This window comes from Hyla sarda, chromosome 6, assembly GCF_029499605.1.
Source record: "Hyla sarda isolate aHylSar1 chromosome 6, aHylSar1.hap1, whole genome shotgun sequence".
Lineage (NCBI taxonomy): Eukaryota > Metazoa > Chordata > Amphibia > Anura > Hylidae > Hyla > Hyla sarda.
This window is the reverse complement of record NC_079194.1, coordinates 139,326,443-139,350,639: the sequence shown is the minus strand read 5'-3', so window position 1 is coordinate 139,350,639 and position 24,197 is coordinate 139,326,443. Positions and strand designations below refer to the sequence as shown.

General features: G+C 44.3%; 1 protein-coding gene across 1 annotated transcript; it reads right to left on the bottom strand.

Moving 5' to 3' along the window:
• Positions 1-17,551: 17,551 nt before the first annotated feature.
• Positions 17,552-22,919, bottom strand: LOC130276204 (inositol hexakisphosphate kinase 1-like). The gene is made up of 5 exons (XM_056525229.1): positions 22,560-22,919; positions 21,276-21,483; positions 20,558-20,739; positions 20,289-20,464; positions 17,552-19,911 (listed from the first exon to the last, which is right to left on the bottom strand). The coding sequence occupies exons 1-5, from the start codon at positions 22,780-22,782 to the stop codon at positions 19,480-19,482; spliced, it is 1,221 nt and encodes a 406-aa protein (XP_056381204.1). The 5' UTR covers positions 22,783-22,919; the 3' UTR covers positions 17,552-19,479.
• Between the last annotated feature and the right edge of the window lie 1,278 nt (positions 22,920-24,197).

The window sequence follows — 24,197 nt, the reverse complement described above, 5'->3', positions numbered from 1 at the left end:
ATTAAAAGTTAAAAAAAAATGTCTGGGGTGTACTTATTTAAGTGAGATACTGCATCAAGCTAATAGTTTACCCATTACTGTGACCTTGATACCCAATAACTGGAGAGGTAGCATAATACGAGGACCTCTAGTAGCTGTTGACTAGAACACTGAAGACAACCAACCCTGCACTGCAGGGACCTCTACTGGTGAATAGATGGAATGCACTTACAATATACTGATACATAAATGAGATGGCGATCCGTTTTTAACAAATATTCATTTCATTCTGGCCTCCTTGGGAGATAAGATTATGTAAGCAGGTATTGTTTTATCTTTTAATTGTATTCTTTCTATGGGTGGATACTGTTCCTCTGGCATTGCCCTCACTGAACTTTATCCTAAACCAATGTGGGGGATATAAACTGTGCTTGTTAGCTGTGGGATAGGAGTCTGATAAAGTGCCTAGTGCTGGTGTAAAAGGTGAAACGGTGTTTAGAGAAGAAGAAAATAAACGTACCCGGTGAAGTGATATCTTCATTTGGCTGTATTACGGTTAGAGGCTTGTTCAGAGTGACAGCGGCCATCACCCAGGAAGGAAATTCATCTTTTCTAATGGGACTTCGTTATTCATTCTCTATGACTACAGCGGGAATTGTCTGGTGAGGGTCCCTGAGGCAGCTGACATCTTTTCTAACTAATGTGCTTTAATGAGAGATGGAACCACTTAAGATATACTGGAAATACAGGTAGTTCACTCATCTGATGTTGCCAAAATGTCCCTTTTCCCTTATATCCTGCATAGTACACAAAATGTGATTGATGAACAACAATTTCGATCATGCTTTTTGGCTTCTGCACAAATACAAATTTCTTATCTCCCCAAATCCTATGAACTGCCATCCATATGGAGTGATAGCAACAGAGCAATGGTCACTATTACTGGGTGCACTGGAGTAGGAATCACGAAAGGGGTACTCCAGTAGAATTATTATTATTATTTCTAAATCAACTGCTGACAGAAAGTTAAACAAACAGATTTGTAAATTTATACAATAGAATAATGTTAATCCATCCAGTACTTATCTGCTGCCGTATGCTCCACAGGAAGTGCTTTTTTTTTTTAAATGTATTTTCTGTCTGACCACAGTGCTCTCTGCTGACACCTCTGTCCATGTCAGGAACTGTCCAGAGTAGGAGCAAATCCCCCATAGCAAACCTCTCCTGCCCTGGATAGTTCCTGACATGGACAGAGGTTTCAGCAGAGAGCACTGTGGTCAGACAGAAAAGACATTTAAAAAGAAAAACAACTTCCTCTGGAGCATACAGCAGCTGATAAGTACTGGAAGTATTACGATTTTTAAATGGAATTTACAAATCTTAAACTTTCCGGCACCAGTTGATTTAAAAAATAATAATAATAATAATAATAATGTGTATATATATATATATATATATATATATACTGTATATTTTGTTTTCCACCAGAGTACCCCTTTAAAGAGGTATTCCGATGTCAGGGGGATGATGTGAAAAAAAGGTTATACACAACTATTCTGATCCCCTGCAGTTCCCTTCCAGTTCTCTGCTGTTTGTCTTTTCTTCCTCCTTCTGAGACAAGTAGTTTGAGCAGGACCTGCCAGCTGACTGAGACAGACATTACGGCCAGTAAACTCCTCGATGCAGAAGCAGCAAGAAGCGACAAGCAATGAAGAACCGGAAGTCACTGAAACGGCACTTCAGAGGACTTATCAAAAGTGTTATGCCAAAATACCCGTATTAGGACAAATACAAAAGGAGAAACGACTTGACAAACAGACAGAGTGGCTGCCTGAGCTTCTGAAATTGGAGATTTTCCTACCCTTGGTGAAGGAAAATATAGATTTTATTAAAGACAAGACATGAGTATTATGCTTTAAAACTTCTATTTACTGATCAGTAGCAAAAGCAAAAAAAAATAAATAAGTATATATCTATCTTATTACAGAAAAGAAAAACTTTGAATACATAGGGTATAGCGCAAACATGTTGCTATGTCAATAACCAATCACACTACAATGTATAATATATAGGTAACTGACATCACCAAATCCTCCTCCTCCTTTGTGGCGAAGAATAACATCTCAGATTAACCTCTTAAGGACCCAGCCATTTTACACCTTAGGACCCGGCCATTTTTTGAACATCTGACCACTGTCACTTTAAACATTAATAACTCTGGAATGCTTTTAGTTATCAATCTGATTCCGAGATTGTTTTTTCGTGACATATTCTACTTTAACTTAGTGGTAAAAAAATTTTGTAACTTGCATCCTTTCTTGGTGAAAAATTTGAAAATTTTATGAAAAATTTGAAAATTTTGCATTTTTCTAACTTTGAAGCTCTCTGTTTGTAAGGAAAATGGATATTCAAAATATTTTAATTTTTTTTTTCACATATACAATATGTCTACTTTATGTCTGCATCATAAAATTGACAAGTTTTTACTTTTGGAAGACACCAGAGGGCTTCAAAGTTCAGCAGCAATTTTCCAATTTTTCACAAAATTTCCAAACTCACTATTTTTCAGGGACCAGTTCAGGTTTGAAGTGGATTTGAAGGGTCTTCATATTAGAAATACCCCACAAATGACCCCATTATAAAAACTGCACCCCCCAAAGTATACAAAATGATATTCGGTCAGCCTTTTAACCCTTTAGGTGTTTCACAGGAATAGCAGGAAAGTGAAGGAGAAAATTCACAATCTTCATTTTTTACACTCGCATGTTCTTGTAGACCCAATTTTTGAATTTTTACGAGGGGTAAAAGGAGAAAATGTATACTTATATTTGTAGCCCAATTTCTCTCGAGTAAGCACATACCTCATATGTCTATGTAAAGTGTTCGGTGGGCGCAGTAGAGGGCTCAGAACCGAAGGAGTGACAAGGGGATTTTGGAGAGTACGTTTTTCTGAAATGGTTTTTGGGGGGCATGTTGCATTTAGGAAGCCCCTATGGTGCCAGGACAGCAAAAAATACCCACATGCCATACCATTTTGGAAACAAGACCCCTTGAGGAACGTAACAAGGAATAAAGTGAGCCTTAATACCCCACATGTGTTTCACGACTTTTGCATATGTAAAAAAATAAAATACAATGTCACTAAAATGTGTGATTCCCCCCAAATTTCACATTTTTGCATGGGTTAATAGCAGAAAATACCCCCCAAAATTTGTAACCCCATCTCTTCTGAGTATGGAGGTACCCCATAAGTTGACCTGAAGTGCACTACGAGCGAACTACAATGCTCAGAAGAGAAGGAGTCATATTTGGCTTTTTGAGAGCAAATTTTGCTCGGGGGGCACTTCGCATTTAGGAAGCCCCTATGGTGCCAGGACAGCAAAATAACCCCCACATGGCATACCATTTTGGAAACTAGACCCCTTGAGGAACGTAACAAGGGGTACAGTGAGCATTTACCCCCACTGGTGTCTGTCAGATCTTTGGAACAGTGGGCTGTACAAAATTTTTAATTTGCACAGCCCACTGTTCCAAAGATCCGTCAGACACCTGTGGGGTGTAAATTCTCACTGCACCCCTCATTACATTCCGTGAGGGGTGTAGTTTTCAAAATGGGGTCACATGTGGGGTTTTGTTTTTTTTGCGTTTGTCAAAACCGCTGTAACAATCAGCCACCCCTGTGCAAATCACCTCAAATGTACATGGTGCACTCTCCCTTCTGGGCCTTGTTGTGCGCCCCCAGGACACTTTGCGCCCACATATGGGGTATCTCCGTACTCGGGAGAAATTGCGTTACAAATTTTGGGAGCTTTTTTCCCTTTTACCTCTTGTCAAAATGAAAAGTATAGGGCAACACCAGCATGTTAGTGTAAAAAATTTTTTTTTTTTACACTAACATGCTGGTTTAGATCCCAACTTCACATTTTCATAAGGGGTGAAAGGAGAAAAAGCCCCCAAAATTTGTTAGGCAATTTCTCCCGAGTACGGCGATACCCCATATGTGACCCTAAACTGTTGCCTTGAAATACGACAGGGCTCCAAAGTGAGAGCGCCATGTGCATTTGAGGCCTAAATTAGGGATTTGCATAGGGGTGGACATAGGGGTATTCTACGCCAGTGATTCCCAAACAGGGTGCCTCCAGCTGTTGCAAAACTCCCAGCATGCTTGGACAGTCAACGGCTGTCCAGCAATACTGGGAGTTGTTGTTTTGCAACAGCTGGAGGCTCCATTTTGGAAACAGTGGCGTACCAGACGTTTTTCATTTTTATTAGGGAGGGAGGGGGGCTGTGTAGGGGTGTGTGTATATGTAGTGTTTTTTACTTTTTATTTTATTTTGTGTTAGTGTAGTGTTTTTAGGGTACAGTCACATGGGCGGGGGGTTACAGCGAGTTTGAGCTGCCGCGCAAAATTTGCTGCATCGCAAACTTGCAGCCTGATACTCACTGTAAGCCCCCTGCCCATGTGAATGTATCCTGTACATTCACAGGGGGGGGGACCTCCAGCTGTTGCAAAACTACAACTCCCAGCATGCACAGTCTATCAGTGCATGCTGGTAGTTATAGTTTTGCAACAGCTGGAGGCACACGGGTTGGGAAACACTGAGTTAGGAAACAGACAATGTTTCCCAACCAGTGTGCCACCAGTTGTTGCAAAACCACTACTCCCAAACATTCTCAGGCATGCTGGGAGTAGTAGTTCGGCAACATCTTTAGAGCCAGATGTTGCCGAACTACAACTCCCAGCATGCTTGGAGTTGTAGTTTTGCAACATCTGGAGGACTACAGTTTGTAGACCACTAATACAGTGGTTCCCAATCTGTGCCCTTCCAGATATTGCAAAACTACAACTCCCAGTATGCCCCAACTGTCCAGGCATGCTGGGAGTTGTAGTTCTGCAACATCTGAAGGGCCAGATGTTACAGAACTACAACTCCCAGCATGCCTGGACAGTAAGGGCATGCTGAGGATGTGTAGTTTTGCAACATCTGGAAGGGCACAGTGGTCTCCAAACTGTGGACCTCCAGATGTTGCAAAACTGCAACTCCCATCATGCCCAGACGCCAAGGGCTGTCTGGGCATGCTGGGAGTTGTAGTTTACAGGGTCCCAATACAGCAATGCATGTCGCTTTACGGCGACGTGCATTGCTGTAAAGGGCCCGGCCGCGGCTGAAGATCTACTCACCTGTCGCCGCCGTCTTCATTGTCTGGATCCGGGTCTTCAGGGACGAGGTAAGTACCGGGGCCGGTGCATTGCCGTGGAATGAGATTTGCCATAGAATGAGATGGTCCGCCTCCATCACATCCTATTGGCTCTCTCTTGTCACGTGACATATTTAAACGTCACGCATCGATGCGCACAGCAGTGTCAGTTTGGCTATCACAGGGAGAGGATCTCCTCACCCTGTGATAGCTGAAGCTGTACGGAGCTCTCATGGCCTCTGTGGCCCGACAGAAGTTCACACATGTACGCAGCTCATACGGCTGCCTCATATACAGTTACTGTTCATCCACAGCGCTATCGGGATCCCTATGCCCGATGGCGCTGTCATCAGGATCCCCACGCCCGCAGCTCTACACCCCGTCCCCCGCAGCTGTACTCCCCGTCCCCCGCAGCTCTACTCCCCGTCCCCCGCAGCTCTACTCCCCGTCCCCCGCAGCTCTACTCCCCGTCCCCCGCAGCTCTACTCCCCGTCCCCCGCAGCTCTACTCCCCGTCCCCCGCAGCTGTACTCCCCGTCCTACGCAGCTGTACTCCCCGTCCTACGCAGCTGTACTCCCCGTCCCCCGCATCTCTACTCCCCGTCCCCCGCAGCTCTACTCCCCGTCCCCCGCATCTCTACTCCCCGTCCCCCGCAGCTCTACTCCCCGTCCCCCGCAGCTCTACTCCCCGTCCCCTGTGAACGCTCAGGGAGCGATCCACAGCGCTATGGGGATTCCTACGCCCGATGGCGCTGTCATCAGTGTGCGTCCCCGCGAGCGCCCCATGCCCGCAGCTCTACTCCCCGTCCCTCCGTAGCTCTACTCCCCGTCCCGTTAACGCTCAGGGAGCGGGGAACAGAAAGTAGAGCATCGGGCGCAGGTAAAGTAGTACTGCGCATGCGCAGCACTACGCGAATAACTTAACCTGCGCCCGATGCTCTACTTTCTGTTCCCCGCTCCCTGAGCGTTAACGGGACAGGGAGTAGAGCTGCGGGGGACGGGGAGTAGAGCTGCGGAGGACGGGGAGTAGAGCTGCGGGAGTGGGGCGCTCGCGGGGACGCACACTGATGACAGCGCCATCGGGCTCCCGATAGCGCTGTGGATCAACAGTAAATGTATATGAGGCAGCCATATGAGCTGCGTACATGTGTGAACTTCTGTGGGGCCACAGAGGCCATGAGAGCTCCGTACAGCTTCAGCTATCACAGGGTGAGTAGATCCTCTCCCTGTGATAGCCAAACTGACACTGCTGTGCGCATCGATGCGTGACGTTTAAATATGTCACGTGACAAGAGAGAGCCAATAGGATGTGATGGAGGCGGACCATCTCATTCTATGGCAAATCTCATTCCACGGCAATGCACCGGGCCCCAGCACTCCCCCGTCCCCCGCCGCGTCCTCCGGTCTTCCTCCCGTCCTCTCCGGACTTTCAGAGACCGGGCAGGACGGGAGGAAGTAACCGCCCCCCCTCCTGCGATTGGTCGGTTAGTTAACCGACAGATCGCAGGGTATAGGAGGAGGTGGCAGGCTTGCCACCTCGCTCCTATACGTTAGCATGGTCCTGGCTGTCTGTGACAGCCGGGATCTTGCGAAATTACCGGGCGGTCGGGTCCCAGAGACCCGATCAGCCCGATATCGCCGCAGATCGCAAGGGCGATTTCCCTTGCGATTTGCGGCGATCGCCGACATGGGGGGCCTACATGGCCCCCCTCGGCGTTTGCCCTGGATGCCTGCTGAAGGATTTCAGCAGGCATCCAGTTCCGATCTCTGCCCGGCGCGCGGCAGAGACCGGAAAACGCCAGGGCGTACTAGTACGCCCTGGGTCCTTAAGGCCCAGGGTGTGAGGGCGTATCCATACGCCCTGGGTCCTTAAGAGGTTAAGGAAACATTTGAATGCCTAAATTCCTGTATTATTCTAATTGTTACACATCCACACCGTCTATCTGGTGTAGGATTCTATTGTGGCACTTGTAGTCCGCTGCAGGCATCCTCCATTGTATGCATTTTTATGCTGGGGATCGCCCCAGCAACAGACCACAAGGGCAGGATCTGCTCCCCCAGTATAAATGCACAAATGCATTTTGGGGGTTGAGCACCTCCAGCCATTTGAGACCACATCTTTGTGGTTGTTTAAACTTTATACTTGGAGGTGTGTAAACTCCATATGTAATGCGCCTTGAACATCTTCCAGGCAGCATTAAGATGCACCTGTGAGGCCGGCAACTATATCAGCCAACTTAGGTGGGGCTTGTAGTCTGCCTCCCTCCTCCCATTGTATGTGTGCTCAGTCACACTGGAGGTTACCTGGGAGGAGGCTGTGAGTCGGCCTAATGCTGCCATAATTGCCCACTGGCCCCTGGTTTTGCTGATCACGCACAGGTAGGTTTAGTGTTAGGTCCCGTGCCACTTGAGAAACCTTGGTGTTGGTGTGCGGGCTCTGGTGTGTCCTCCATATAAGGATATACTGGCTAATGTCTCAATTTTAACATCAGCTTTGAGGGTTAGCCAATGTCATTGTTTACATCTACCACAGTAGTGCACCTAAATTCCTGTATTAGATAACAAGAAGATAAACATCTCCCAAATGGAAAGGGTAACAATAAAGCGTTATGACAACATCATGGAAGGTAACATTCTTAAACGGCTGTGGAAACAAAAGAGAAAAGAAAAAAACATTACAGGGATGGATAATACTCGCGTCTTGTCTTTAATAAAATCTATATTTTCCATCATCAAGGATAGGAAAATCTCCAAATTTATAACAAGACAAGACACTCCTATTCTGCTAGTTTAACCCCTTAAGGACACATGACGTACTGGAACGTCATGTGTCCGCTCCCGATCTATAACGCGGGGCCATGGCGTGGCCCCGCGTCATAGTGGGTCAGGCCCAGCCTCTAACGGCCAGGACCCGTGGCTAATAGCGCGCAGCATTGATCTCGGTGCCGCGCGCTATTAACCCTTTAGACACGGCGTTCAAAGTTGAACGCTGCTTCTAAAGTGAAAGTGAAACCATGCCGGTTAGCTCAGGGAGCTGTTCGGAATAGCTGTGGTGAAATCGCGGCATCCTGAACAGCTTACAGGACAGCAGGAGGGTCCCTACCTGCCTCCTCGCTGTCCGATCGCCGAATGACTGCTCAGTGCCTGAGATCCAGGCATGAGCAGTCAAGCGGCAGAATGATCGATCACAGGTTTCCTATGAGAAACCAGTGATCAATGTAAAAGATCAGTGTGTGCAGTGTTATAGGTCCCTATGGGAGCTATAACACTGCAAAAAAAAAAAAAAAAAAAGTGAAAAAAAAGTGAAGATCATTTAACCCCTCCCCCGTTTTTCCATAAAAATAAAAAAAACACAGTGTAAATAAAAATAAACATATATGGTATCGCCGCGTGCGGAAATGTCCGAATTATAAAAATATATCAATAATTAAACCGCACGGTCAATGGCGTACGCGCAAAAAAATTCCAAAGTCCAAAATAGTGCATTTTTGGTCACTTTTTATATCATGAAAAAAAATGAATAAAAATCAATAAGTCCTATCAATGCAAAAATGGTACTGTTAAAAACTTCAGATCACGGCGCAAAAAATGAGCCCTCATACCGCCCCATACGCAGAAAAATTAAAAAGTTATAGGGGTCAGAAAATGACAATTTTAAACGTATTAATTTTCCTGCATGAAGTTATGATTTTTTTCCAGAAGTATGACAAAATCAAACCTATGTAAGTATATATCATTTTAATGGTATGAACCTACAGAAGATAAGGTGTAATTTTTACCGAAAAATGTACTACGTAGAAACGGAAGCCCCCAAAAGTTACAAAACTGCGGGTTTTTTTTTTCAATTTTGTCTCACAATGATTTTTTTTTCCGTTTCACCATTTTTTGGGCAAAATGACTGACGACATTACAAAGTAGAATTGGTGGCGCAAAAAATAAGCAATCATATGGATTTTTAGGTGCAAAATTGAAAGAGTTATGATTTTTTAAAGGCAAGAAGCAAAAAAATTTAAATGCAAAAACGGAAAACCCCCCGGTCCTTAACCCCTTAAGGACGCAGGACGTAAATGTACGTCCTGGTGAGGTGGTACTTAACGCACCAGGACGTACATTTACGTCCTAAGCATAACCGCGGGCATCTCGCGGGCGTCCGCCATTAACCCCTCAGGTGCCGGGATCAATACAGATCCCGGCATCTGCGGCAGTTCGCGATTTAAATGAACGATCGGATCGCCCGCAGCGCTGCTGCGGGGATCCGATCATTCAGAACGCCGGACGGAGGTCCCCTCTCCTTCCTCCGTCCGGCTCCCGGCATCTCCTGCTCTGGTCTGTGATCGAGCAGACCAGAGCAGAAGATCGCCGATAACACTGATCTGTTCTATGTCCTATACATAGAACAGATCAGTATTAGCAATCATGGTATTGCTATGAATAGTCCCCTATGGGGACTATTGAAGTGTAAAAAAAATGTAAAAAAATGTAAAAGTAAAAGTTAAAAAAAAATCCCCTCCCCCAATAAAAAAGTAAAACGTCCGTTTTTTCCTATTTTACCCCCAAAAAGCGTAAAAAACATTTTTTATAGACATATTTGATATCGCCGCGTGCGTAAATGTCCGAAATATTAAAATAAAATGTTAATGATCCCGTACGGTGAACGGCGTGAACGAAAAAAAAAAAAAAAGTCCAAAATTCCTACTTTTTTAATACATTTTATTAAAAAAAAATCAAAAATGTATTAAAAGTTTTTTATATGCAAATGTGGTATCAAAAAAAAGTACAGATCATGGCGCAAAAAATGAGCCCCCATACCGCCGCTTATACGGAAAAATAAAAAAGTTAGAGGTCATCAAAATAAAGGGATTATAAACGTACTAATTTGGTTAAAAAGTTTGTGATTTTTTTTAAAGCGCAACAATAATATAAAAGTATATAATAATGGGTATCATTTTAATCGTATTGACCCTCAGAATAAAGAACAAACATCATTTTTACCATAAATTGTATGGCGTGAAAACAAAACCTTCCAAAATTAGCAAAATTGCGTTTTTCGTTTTAATTTCCCCACAAAAATAGTGTTTTTTGGTTGCGCCATACATTTTATGATGTAATGAGTGATGTCATTACAAAGGACAACTGGTCGCGCAAAAAACAAGCCCTCATACTAGTCTGTGGATGAAAATATAAAAGAGTTATGATTTTTAGAAGGCGAGGAGGAAAAAATGAAAACGTAAAAATTAAATTGTCTGAGTCCTTAAGGCCAAAATGGGCTGAGTCCTTAAGGGGTTAAGGGGTTAAAGCTAAGCAAAAATTTTAAAAAAATTACAGTATTATGAATAAAAACAAAAAAAAATAAAAACATAGAAACATGGGAATCAGGTTTGAAATAAAATATTTTAAAAGTGGAGTCAGAAGACCAATTTGAAGGTTTAGGCATGAAGCGAACATGTCCAGATGGAGTGGACCCCATAATTGCTCGATAAGGTTGAAGACTTGAGGATGTACTCTCCAGTCGCTGAAGTCTGTTAGAAAACGAGAGTTCCAATCCGCGAATGAATTTGAAATTCCTGGAAGGTATTCTGCTTTCAGGATAACATTTGTCTTCCTAGACAAAAATGCCAGAAATGTTTGGCAATATCTGCATGTGGTAGGAATCTTTCTCAAAACTCTTAAGTGCAAAGGATCCTGCTAAAAGCTCTAAGCAGTTGATGTGTAGAATTCTGAGGGAGACCATTTCCCTCCAGTAGGAAGAGAACTGCAACGTGCGCCCCATCCTAGAAGACTTGCGTCTGATTCTATGACAAAGTCTGGGTTCGGATGGAAGATTGTTTTTCCATTCCAAGATAGAATGTGAGAAAGCCACCAATGAAGTTCTTCCTTTACATCAGAAGAATTTTGTCTGAATAACCCAGACGTTCCCTGAGGTGACAGATTTTCAAACGTTGGAGCTCGATAATGAAGAGGGGCTGGAAAAATCGCTTAAATGGATGCCGAAAGAAGGCCCACAATTCGAGCAATGGCCCCGAGAGATATAAAATCCTTGCAAAGTATTTGGCGAACCTCCTTCTGAATGGTTTTCAATAGTCTGGGCGGGAGACTCAAAGTGGTCGATCGAGTATTGATCAGAAAACCTAGAAATGCTCTCTCTTGAGATGGTAGAAGCATGGACTTTTTGTGGTTGATCAGAAAACACAAGTTTTCTAGAAGGAATAAAGTACAATTAATTTGGCAAAGAAGAAGAGACTCTGATTGAGCCATAATGTCAGCGAGGTATATAAGGTGAACCCCACGACTTTGAAGAAGGGCGATGACAGGCTTCAAAAGTTTTGTGAAGCACCAAAGCCGAAAGGGAGGCAAGTGAATTGCCATTTTTGATTTTTCCATAGAAATTGAAGGAAAATTTGGGACCAAGGACGAATTGGAACAGTTAAGTAGGCATCCTTTAAATCTACTTTGATCAACCAATCGTCTTTTAGAAAGATATCTTGCATGAGATGTATGCCTTCTATCTTGAAGTGTCTGTAAACCACCAGATTGTTGAGAAGTCTTAGGTTTATTACAGGTCTGTGACCTCCATCTTTTTTTTTCACTAGAAAGAGGTTGCTGATGAAACCTAGAGAATTGATGGGAACAGGAATAATGGCCCATTTTGTAAAAAGTTCTTTTATCTCTGAGTTAATTATTTTTTTGGTCTGGCAGAGAAAATTTTATGGAATGAGGAAGGCAGACAGACAAACTCTATTTGGTATCCTGAAACAACATTAAGTATCCATGAGTCAGAAGTAATCATATTCCAATTCCTCAAAAAATGAATGAGTCTTCCGCCTAATGGAATGTTCTGGAAAGAAGATGGATGACTTACCTGAAGACGGTCTTGAACAAGGCATGCCTCGTTGTCCTCTGGTGTGCCATGGTCTGGCCCAATAAGGGAAGAAAGGTGCAGGATTCGTAGATGGTCCTGAGTAGGTGGGTTGGTAGGATTGATAGCCTCTGGGTTGTTGTCCATATGGAATTGAACGGCCGGGGAAGTGGCTCCTTCCTTTCCAGGCCAGACCAAAATTTTTTGGGGGAAACTTTCCTCAATGAGGATTGGGCTTTAGTTATGGATGAAAATAAACCTACCTATTTTCCCAGGTCACGGGTGAAATCCTCCCAAAACAACATAGCCTCAGTAGGGTTTAGAGATTCATTGGTAGCCAGATTAGTAAGCTGGGGGTCGATTTTCATAAGGATAGAGCCCTTCGCTCAGTACACAAAGCAGAGTTGGCATTTCCAAAAAAGCAGACATTGAGCCCATCCCCTAAGGACTTCCTTATCAACGGGTTTATTATTGTTAGAGGCCTTTGGCCAAAGTCTAAAATCTTTGTAAGAGGACCAAGTAGATCCATCAGTTGGTCCTGACAGGCTTTGAAGCTTCTGTCAACCCTTCTTTGGGTTCTTGCCTGACTTCATTAGGAATTTTGTTAGTATAGGGTCTAGTTCAGGCGTGAAAGAGGAATTACGTGGGAGAGTAGGCCTAGGGCATTCAGCCTTAAGTTTGTTGCGGGTAGTCTTATCCAGGCTCTTTTTAACCCATAAGAATAGGTATTTAGCCACCTTTGGATTCGGAAGCCATTTACCTGGCCTAGGATGGCAAATTAGGGTGGGATCAAAAAATGGAGAATCAGATTTCCCAGTGAGATCTTCCTGTGTGTCAGGGTTATCAATAGAGATGAGCGAACTTACAGTAAATTCGATTTGTCACGAACTTCTCGGCTCGGCAGTTGATGACTTATCCTGCATAAATTAGTTCAGTTTTCAGGTACTCCCGTGGGGCTGGAAAAGGTGGATACATTCCTAGGAGGCTCTTTCCTAGCACTGTATCCACCTTTTCCAGCCCACCGGAGCACCTGAAAGCTGAACTAATTTATGCAGGATAAGTCATCAACTGCCGAGCCGAGAAGTTCGTGACGAATCGAATTTACTGTAAGTTCCCTCATCTCTAGTCATCAATCAACTCTCCGCTTTTTTCAGAAGAGAATGCACAATCATCATCAGCAATCACTATCCATAGATTCATCTGTGGAAGAGAGTCAGGTTTAAACCGCTGTGCGGATTTCCTATCCCGTTTAACGTGAACTTCCTCTTGGGCAGAGGGTATGGTGTGTAAAGATGTTACACAGGTATCATGACCGGTGTACGGTCAGTTTTCAATAAAAGTGACTTGGCGTACCCACTTTTGAAGACAGTCATTTTAGGGGAGTGGTTGCCGTCAGAAGTATGATGCCTTTTACAGGTAGACTTCTTAGGCATTTTATGGACTCTGGCTAATACGGATACAGAATTCACAGGTGACCAGTATTGCTCAGGTGTGGATGGTCCGACCACATTAGAATCAATTGGGATGGGGGGTGATAAAGCCAAAGAAACTGATTTATTGATGCTATCTTCTAGCACTGAAAGTGCGGATTGGACTGATCTTGAGACAGATTCATCCACCATAATTTTAAAGGTGGTCTTGATTGATGGTATCAGAAGCCATTAATTGAGGGCAAGAATCCCTGAGGGAATTTCAATTATCCTCACACATGATATGTGAGGTAATATAATTCTCCAAAAGTAAGTAAATTGGTAAATATTAAATAGGTTCAAATCAATTAATATAAAGGGAATGTAATATATTAATATACATATACAGTGACCCCCCCCAACCTACGATGGCCCCGACATACGATAATTTCAACATGCGATGGCCTCTCAGAGGCCATCGGATGTTGAAGGCAGCATCAACTTTCGATACTTTTGTATGTCGGGGCCATCGCATCAACGGCTATCTGGCAGCGCAGACTGCTTCAGCTGCCGCCGGATAGCCGTTTACAGTGCCCCGTGTGCTGCGGTGATGGTCTCTTACCTGTCCTCGGGGCTCCGGAGCGTCCTCTTCAGGATCCCCCGCATTGCCGGCGCTCTCCTTCGTCTTCATCACGTCACCGTGCACGCCGTCCCGTCATCGAATAGGAGCGGCGTGCGTAGTGACGTGATGGCGGCGACAGAGCGAGGATCCCGGGGAAGCAGAGACGTCCAGAGCATCGGGGACAACCCGGGGACGCGGCGAAAGCGATGGAGGGCAACATCTAGGGCAGCGGTGATGGTCCGGAGTGGCGAGGACAGGTGAATATAACTTCCTATTCTTTCCATTGCACGGATCACTCAACATATGATGGTTTCAACAAACGATGGTTCATTTGGAACGGATTACCATCGTATGTTGAGGGACCACTGTGTATGTATATATGTAAATGTATGACAGGTAAATATAAATAGATCAGTGCAATATGGAGAATGTCCACAGGGTGGCAGTAGAGGATTAGAAATAGGAATTTGAAGCTATATATTAGTAAAATTCACCACAGACTATAGTATACAGTAGTGATACTGGATTCACTGCCGCTCCGCAGACACTGACAGGTGATCACTACTCTGTCAGAGAAGAAGAGAGACTATGAGGAATGTTAAAGAAAAAGTAGCCAGCACAACTACCTAATACACGGGTGCACGCTGCTGTGGCAAATACAGAGTATACAAAAAAAAAGAAGGTTGCAGCAGCACACTTGGTCAAAAAATGGAGGCCAAGAGCCTCCATTTTTTGACCAAGTGTGCTGCTGCAACCTTCTTTTTTTGTATACTCTGTATCTGCCACAGCAGCGTGCACCCGTGTATTAGGTAGTTGTGCTGGCTACTTTTCTTTTTGCTTTTTTGTACAATTCAGGGGGAATGGCACCCTCTGTAGCCTTGAACCCCTCCCTTTTTTCACAGGAGGAGTTTTAAATTGATAATGGATCCAGCTTGTCACCCAGTCAGAGGCTATATGCCCAACAGAGGTGAGTGTTAGGCTTAGAATTTGTGTTAGGGTCCCATCCGAAATGAGGCCACCTCCGCGTGGTGGATGGGGGGGGGGGACAGGGGACGGGGGAAATTTTTTGATCAAAAAGTGCGCTAAGAGCCTCCAATTTTTGACCAAGTGTGCTGCTGCAACCTTCTTTTTTTTGTACATATATATTTTATGAACATATAAATGAAAACAGACAGAATGAAGCAGGGGGGGTTATAAGAGGGGGGGAAAAAAACAATGGATGGGGAACAAAGAGGTAAAAAAAAAGGACAAAAAGGAAAATATACCAATATAAAATAATAAAATATATCAAGAAATGGTATATATATATTTATAAAGAAAATTCAATATTATATATATATATATATAATGTGAAAAATTTGAACTAAATGACAAACAATGAGAAACAATACTCATCTGCTGAGCAGCAAAAGGAGGAGGAGGATTTGGTGACGTCAGTTACCTATATATTGTACTAAGATTGGTTATTGACATAGAAACGTTAGGTTGTGCTATACCCTATGTATTCAAAGTTTTTCTTTTCTTTAATATTATATTTTTTTATTTTGCTGCTGATCAATAAATAGAGGTTTTAAAGCATAATAGGAGCGTCTTGTCTTGTTATAAAATCCAAAGTTACGCTTCCTATTCTACTGGTCACTGTGCACATACATCACCTATCCTGCACTGATTCTGATCCTGTATTATACCCCAGATCTGCACTCATTATTCTGCTGATTGAGTCACTGTGCACATACATAACTTCTGCTGTACTGATCATGAGTTAAAGCCTAAATTATACTTCAGAGCTGTAACCACCATTTTGCTGGTTGTTACTGGAAACAGGAGGCTTACTGACAGCTTCACTGACATTCTGTTTGTGGGAAGGCAGTTTTTTTTTAAACACCATCAGATGACAGAACAGTGCCTGGTGTAAAAATAAAATTTCCCAAAATGAAAGTAACCAAAGATCCCTTAATGCAGACATAGTATAACAAGGATCAGTCATTGTGATTAACTGCAATAATCTCAGAATTCAGTGATTATTTAATTAAAAAAAAGTGAAACATAAACCAGTGACACATACAAATCTGAAGAACATTCAGTGCCGCAATGCCAGGAGCCACACATCCACACTACTGACCTTTAAATGGGCATTACCACCAGAAACATATCATGGGAGGAGGCGAGGCCAGGTTGACTGTACTGCTCCTGGTACCCCTTGGTGCTGGGTTACCCACATCCCTGTAGGGAATTAGAGACATACATTGGGCTGCAGAGGAGGAGTCTTCCTCCCACCAAGGTTCATGCATTAAAGGGACACAACATAACCCCACAGCTGTTTTAGGGCTTCCAGTGGAGGCCGGGCCGTGGTTGACATCCGCTGGCTTTTATGGCTTTTCTGGGGATGAAGATTGTTGCTGCTGATCAGTCATATGGTGCCACCAAGGAATTCCCATACCGAAGGCGCCATATGATGACAAAGCTGCCGAAAACCTAATGATAGCACAAACTTGTCCCCCATCTATGCCAGTCAGATTCTGCGTCGGAATGTTAATTATGGAGCATACACTAATGGGAAGGACTGGAAAGCAGTAAAGAGCAGCTCCACCTCCACATACCACACTGCACAATATCCTGAATATAATATCTCTCTACCACTGAGGAACGCTAAACACTTTACAGATCCTGAGTTACATTATTTCTTATGCACCAGTAAAATCTAACAATGCAGTGACAGTTCTGATGACTGAAGAGTTCAATGACTACCCAGTTGTGCATTACATGTTGCTGCACTCTATTCTGGGAGAACATTTATTCTGCGTATTGCCTGGTGAAAATGCTAGAACTTCCACAAACTAAAGCTAGCATGAGTGTACCACAACCCTAGAGCCAACAGGGATCTAAAGGAGTGACTTGGGTATATAATGCAACACAACTGACACTATTTCTCATTATTCAACGGGAATTTCACTTTTGAAATGACAGACCTACAAAATGTAACGTAACCCCCACACCTTACTGCTCCTTGCACCTTCCCTATAGTTGGGGCATCACCTCCTCTAGTTCACTCAATATTGGAACTCCGTACAGCCATATGGGAATTGGAGGAAACAAAGTTTTTCACATCAAGACTGAAAAAACAACAACCAAGGCAGAAGATAGTACCTAAATAGGGGATCTCGGAATATATCAACATCTCCCCTGCAGATCCTACAACCACTTCCTTCACGCATAATAAAGCTGCAGAACCAGCCCTGGAACATTCACTGACACCGAATTACAGGGAGACCAATTGACTGTATGGTCTCCTTTGTCAATGTCAATTGACTGTATGGTCTCCTTTGATTTGAACACTGAGAAATAGGCCAAACCGAGAGCAAACAAGCACAGTCTAGAGCAGTGTTTTCCAACTAGTGTGCCTCCAGCTGTTGCAAAACTACAACTCCCAGCACTCCCGGACAGCCTTTGGCTGTCCGGGAGTGCTGGGAGTTGTAGTTTTGCAACAGCTGGAGGCACACTGGTTGGGAAACACTGGCCTAGAGTCACAATCGACTCTACAAATACGCTGTAACACCCCTGGAAGTACGAAGGTGGCTCAGAGAGGATGGATGAATCTCAAAGTGAACAGACCACATCCACTTCTATAATTGGAGAGATGTAACTGATCATTGCAGCAAAGGCTGGGGTATTTTCTACCTTTTAATCTTTCAGTTTTTCTACAAGCAGAACAATTTTCCATAGGAAAATCGATCATAATGTAATAGACTCAATGCTGCTGGGACGGCCGATTGGTGCTGCAGTCAGGACTTTATCTGAAAGTGGTAGCAGGTATTTCTCCTTTATCCCATCTTTAGTCTTCCTTAGGAAGAACATCCTGCAACTGACACAGTCATAAATACAGACTAGGCTCCTGGGGATGGCAATGGTTTAGGCAAAAAATGGCAGTTTAAAGGGGTACTCCGGCCCTAAGGGGATAAGATGTATGATCGCGGGGGTCCCCTCAATGCAAGCCTATGGGAGGGGGCGTGAAGGCCATCACGCCCCCTCCCATAGACTTGCACTAAGGGAGCGGGGCGTGAAGTCACCAGGGGGCGGAGTCGTGACATCACGATACTCCAGCCCCGTGATCGTAAGGAGCCTCCAGCGCTGCGTGCAGCTGAAACAGTTGGGTGCTGCATGAGAAACTGGTCCCCAGTCAGACATCTTATCCCCTATACTTTGGATAGGGGATAAGAGGTCTTAGGGCCGAAGTACTCCTTTATCCTTCCACCCACAACATGGCCTGACCACCTGTCCACTTCACCCTGCAACTTTTGAGTCTGCTGCAATAAGAAGGAAATCAGCGGAAACGAGAACACAAAGCAACAGCTTCAGTCGTACCAGAAATAAACACAGATCATCCTGAGACTGAGTGTCATCGGCAGCCATGTAGTCGGCATGCGGTGCCAATGTAGATTTTGGCTTTCAGATGCATAAACTTGTAATGTCAGACCCAATACAAAGTAGCAAAAACTAAAGTAAAGCTTAAAAGGACACATGGTAGACACAAAATGTGCATGCTACATTGTGTTGTCCAATGTCCCCGGCGCTGTAGTCAGTGGACGGTCCATGTAACCCTCCTCCATTGTAAACTACATCACAAAGACACTCCCTGTTTCTGCATAAAAAAAAAAGAAATGATGAACACTAAAAGCCCTGTTGCTCCAGAGCGGGCAGATGCCATTGCACACAAACAAGCGTAGATAATATAGCTCTAATATATAGATTTCATCTGATATATATGGGTCTCTATATATGGATATTTAGATAGAAATATATACAATTATGTGGAATGGGGCCACAGCTACAGTCAGGCCCTGGGCAGCGGAAACGGTACAGAAATCTGGAGTCTGTCAGTCTGCTCCAGGAGTGCTGGCTCCTGGAAAACAAAGCTCAAGTGCAAGGAAACATAAAATAATCCAGAAGAGAGGCCCGGGCTGGGCAGGAAGCATTGCCATGATGCAGTGATGTCACTTTCCTTTAGGAGAGCCACAGCCACTCTCTCCCACTAAAAAAGGGGGAGATATGGAAGAAAGGCCCAAAATTTGGAAGTACACCTTGTGTCTCCGGTTGGCTGTATTATCTCTGTAGTCGGCTTCAGCTATGACTCCACTGCACATTTAGTGGTTCCCAGTATTATTAAGGTCATATTTTTTCAGCAGACACGGAGGCAGAATGTCCATGACAGTACTTGTGCCAGAGAGATACAGCTTAAACCAAGTTTATGATGTGAGGTTGATGTACAGGGCGAGGATCCTCCACGCTGCTTTTTACTGTGCGTTTTTCAGCCATTTTCCGTTGTGAATACTCCAACAGGTGAACACGAAAGAGGTGTTGGGGGTGGAAATCAGGACACACTGCAGAGTACAAACAATGAAACTTCTCCCCAGCCAACTACTGGTTTTCGTCTCTAATAAGCTCCAGGATACTGATCAGATTGTGCAAGCCCAGCACGTATCCCTTATCTGGCCCATCGTGCACTGTGGGATCATCCCGGAAGCCTTTGTATGTGCTGTGGGCAAAGTCAATCATGCGGACATCCACCTTGGGAGGTGTTTCCTGGGCCACATGGTCTGCCATCCTTGGACGGTCTATTCCATCATAGATAATAAGTAGAGAGCTGGAGTAGAAGCGATATGAAGCCTGGCCATCCAGCACAGAGATCAGGCGTTTAAGTTTGCTCAGGATCGGCTCAAACAGGTCAGTGCGGAGATTGACACCATTGTGGAGATACTGGTACAAAGCTTGTCGGAAACCCTCAGTGCTTAAGCCTCGTCCGTAATATTTATTCAGGCACAGGTAATGTCCTGTGTTCATCTGGAAGACCTGGAGGAGAATCGGGATACAGAAATGCATCAATTAGCGTAAAGGATTATAGGTAAAAAGCAAGCAAGCACAGCAGCCTGCACTTTACACTATGACCAGCAGACAGAGCTCATGTCCCTTCACTTAAAAACCCCGCACACATGTATGTAACAAGAATGCAATATCAGCAATTCCAGATCTAAGGAGAACTGGGTTTGTTCATCCTCCCTGCATAGATGGATAATTTTTGTAGCACAATGGCTTCCACATCTGTAGGGATATTGGCACCATTCTGCAAGGTATCGAGGAAATATCCCAAACATTGGCAATGTTGTCAACTATACCATCAACACATCTGCCCAATAATGCATTCTGGAAACCCCCAATAATGCCAGTACCTGCATGCCGCACACCCTCACTCCCAGAGAGGCCGATGTGCTCTGCTCACACTTCTTCATCTGTCGGGCCGCTTTCTCCTCAGATGCGTCGTCACCATGCTGCCGTGTTCCCATCTTCAGATCCAAGACACATGGGAACTTAAAATGATGGACAACATTCTCAAGCAGGAGGAATTCTGGGACTGAGTTAAGACATGACAACAGAGGAAGAGGAATACTCTTATCAGACTCCTCTAGCTATATGCAAAGACTAAGCTACAAAAGGATACTGTACATCTTGCGCTCCTTGGACTCAGAGCGCATGCGGTTCAGCTGCTGCTTGTGACATCTCAGGCTCCAGGGGTTGTAGCTAATCCGCTCTGAGGTCATTTCACTGTTACCATCCAGCATCTGGAAGGGGACATCTGACTGCATCAGAAGCTCCAGTCTGGGACTCTTCATTTCTGGGATGCTGGAGAAAGGGAGTGAGTCAAACAAACCATACACAGTGCAGCAGGCACACTAACTTTTATGAACTCCACCTCTAACATCTTTTGTGAAAGGACAGGAGAGAGGAACCATGTCATTATAAAGGGGTACCTGTGTTATACTAAAGGAGCACACCTTTGCTAGGACCCGAGCAATAAATCTTCCTCCCTAGGACATTGATACGAACTAATGGGACAACCCCTTTACAGTTAAGTTATGGCTGAAGTAAAAAGCATTTCTTTCTTATCTACCCTAGCCTCATAAGATAAAATGCATTTAAGCTGGAGTCACAGTGCAAAGCATCAAGGTAAGTTTAGGTTGAGATCTTCCCTTTTGGGTCTGTAGGACTTAAAAGTCCTGCATGTAAGGCTGCAGATAACAACTGACGTCTCGCTTTAATATACACATCCTGACCTGTGCCGTCACGATCTCTACATCTTGTGCCGTCTGCAACTATAAATCACATAGGGCCTGCTGAATCTAAACGTACAGGGCCCTACTTTAGAATCTGACAGTCACCTCTCCGAGTTCTCCCCTGTTTGAGACGGCCGTTCTTCCTTATGGTCAGTGCTGCTGGTGCGGTGCAGGCTACGACGAGAGTGCTTGCGTCTTGGATGGTCCCTCTCCGGAAATTCTTCATGATCAGCTGACTCATTTTCCACATAGGGGTAAGCGACAAGATTGATGTAACCATCACTGTCACCTTCAAAGCAGACAGACACAACACCTACCAGGAGAAGAGACAGCACAAAAGCATTAACCTTTGGGCACAGCCACAAAGTAACCTGGCAGCCTACCACCATCATAGTCTAGACATCACTGGAGGTTAAAGGGGTATTCCGGCCAAATACATATTATCCCCTATCCAAAGGGGTGCTGCACAGAGATCGCGCGGGGTCTCAGCGGTGAGCCCCCTGCGATCAGACATCTTATCCCCTATCCTTTAGATAGGGGACAAGATGTATTTGGCCGGAATACCCCTTTAAGGAACATGCAAAGACAGCTGCAGTTTACCTGCACTGAAATACACAACACCTTCCCCACACTGGATCAGATAGATCGGTGGTCATTTGCAGAGCATTTACAAGGTTCAAATCAATTGTGCGGCCCATTGTTAATGTTAGTGTGCAGCCGATAACGGTGACTTAATGGCTGCTCAAAAGATACAATCAGCCATCGAGCGAGCGTTTGACCATTCATCATATGAAAGCGGGCCCTTTTACATGGGCTGAGGATCGCAATGAACATTCCTAGGAAAGCTTATTTGCCTGATAATCTGCCCATGTGAACGGGCCTGTACACCAGACAGTTGTACAGGCCCGCATGTTATAAGCAGAGATGGCGGATCCCTCATCAACAGCATCTGACAAACTATGAACCCTATTCTTTATAGCTCAAAGAGATACAATGCATTCATAAATTCTTCAGACCCTTTCACATTTTGTTATGTTGCAGCCTTGTGCCAAAATAAAAACAAACAAGTTTTCCCGCATCATACTGCACTCAATACCCCATAATAAAAAAAAAAATTTACGTTTGGAAAATGTAATAAATAAAAAAACATTGTTTAAAAAAAAAAAAAAAACACCAACTTGGCTTTACGAATGTTAGCTTATGCTAATTGTGCTAAAATGTTACTATTTTTGCTCCCAGGTATTAATACAGTCTTCCCACAGTAATTTATAAGACATCAGGTACTAAGGAGAGTTAAGAGGAGCAGTGAGGCTTAGATTATCAGCTCCAGTGTGAGGTGTAGTAGAAGGCTGTACAGGTAACCAGCAGTGAGGTTTACAGGGGTCTCACCTTTATATTCTGGGGTAAATTCCTTCATCTCCGGGGGAAGAGACTCATAGAAACGCTGTTCCCGAGTGATAAGGGGTTTGCATACGGTGTGGTCATCATATCGCATCATACTGCTGTGTCCTCCCACCTGATGGATGAATGGCTCCAGTAGGACCCCCCGGCCCCTGTCGCACACTGCGCTCTGGACGTACTTCCCCACTTCCATGGTTTGACAAACACACATTGCGTTAGACACCCTATGCTCGGCCGGGGCATGGAAAGTAGCGCAGGGGCTGGGCAGCAGTAGGGAGTGGAAGAAGGGGAGCAGCCGTGGCTCCTTTACCTCTGAGTCGTTCCTTGGATCTAGGAGAGTAGGAGAAAAAAGGAAAATAAATGTATAAGATGAAAGCAACAACATTAGAGACAATGGCAGTGATACATGTCGGGGCTTGTAGCACTACTACCCAGAGCTGCAAGGACAATGCAACCTCGCAGGCTGCTAAGCACACTAGCGGAGGCTGTATCCTTCATGGAGGGAGTCATTGTTCTGCTTAAAGTGGCTCTTGGAGATATCCCACACAATGATCACATGACATATTAAATGTCTGCCAATGACCCTGACAAACTCAGAACTGAAACCACAGGGAGATCAGGTTCTGATGCCAATCTAGTGCCAGGACCAGTGAACCCCAAGACACCTTGATCATGTGATCAGACAATGGAAGGACAGCTCAGTGTATAGGCCGGTGAATGTAGGGACCCCAAACTTGAGATCACCAGCTGACACCAAGCAGTAACCAGATCCTCCAGAATTCAGGATTTTTTGTAAAGCTAAAAGGTTGGAAGATACCTGTGGCACCACAGCCCATAAACTGAGCAGCCTCAGTGGCATCATTAGAAAAGCCACTGCCAGACATCCCTGAAATGTAAAGGTCTCAGGTAGCTATGTGGGGGTCAGTCATCAAGTACCATATATGAAGTTAATTCACATTTGAACATCACCACAACACTGGAAACTATTTAAAGGCTCAGAGAACATATGACCCTAATAACATCCGTGAACATGTAGACTCAGGTTAGCACTAATATTAGCCCCTCCACCAAAGTTCACAGTAAACAAATGTATCAATGCCTGCGATGTGGCGCATGCAGAGGTAAGGAGATGAGATTCAGAGTGGAGCTCCATTCTGCAGCACAGGGGAGAAGACACTACTTTGAGGATGCCGGCTCATTACCATATAACAGGAATTATGGATGAACGGAGGCACGGATCTGTGGATTGTAAGTATCACAAGTCATCAGTGTCAACCGCACTACAAGCCTGTATCCCTTTAACCCCTTAAGGACCAGGCCCATTTTGGCCTTAAGGACGCAGCCAATTTTTCCTCCTCACTTTCTAAAAATCATAACTCTTATATTTTCATCCACAGACCCATACAAGTGCTTGTTTTTTTTTTGTGCAACCAATTGTCCTTCCTTATGTCAGCAATCATTTTACCATAAAATGTATGGCGCAACCAAAAATTATTATGTGTGGGAAAATTGAAAAAAAAAACACAATTTTGCAAATTTTGGAAGTTTTCGTTTTCACACTGTACAATTTACGGTAAATATGACATTTTCGTTATTCTATGGGTCAATATGATTAAAGTGATACCA

Excerpts from the sequence above, each read along its gene's own strand:
- LOC130276204 (XM_056525229.1), bottom strand. The coding sequence starts at position 22,782 with ATGTGTGTTTGTCAAACCATGGAAGTGGGGAAGTACGTCCAGAGCGCA. Across the intron at positions 21,484-22,559 it reads ATTTACCCCAGAATATAAAG|GTGTTGTGTCTGTCTGCTTT; the intron begins GTGAGACCCCTG and ends TTCTCCTGGTAG. Across the intron at positions 19,912-20,288 it reads TGAGGGTGTGCGGCATGCAG|GTCTTCCAGATGAACACAGG; the intron begins GTACTGGCATTA and ends ATTCTCCTCCAG.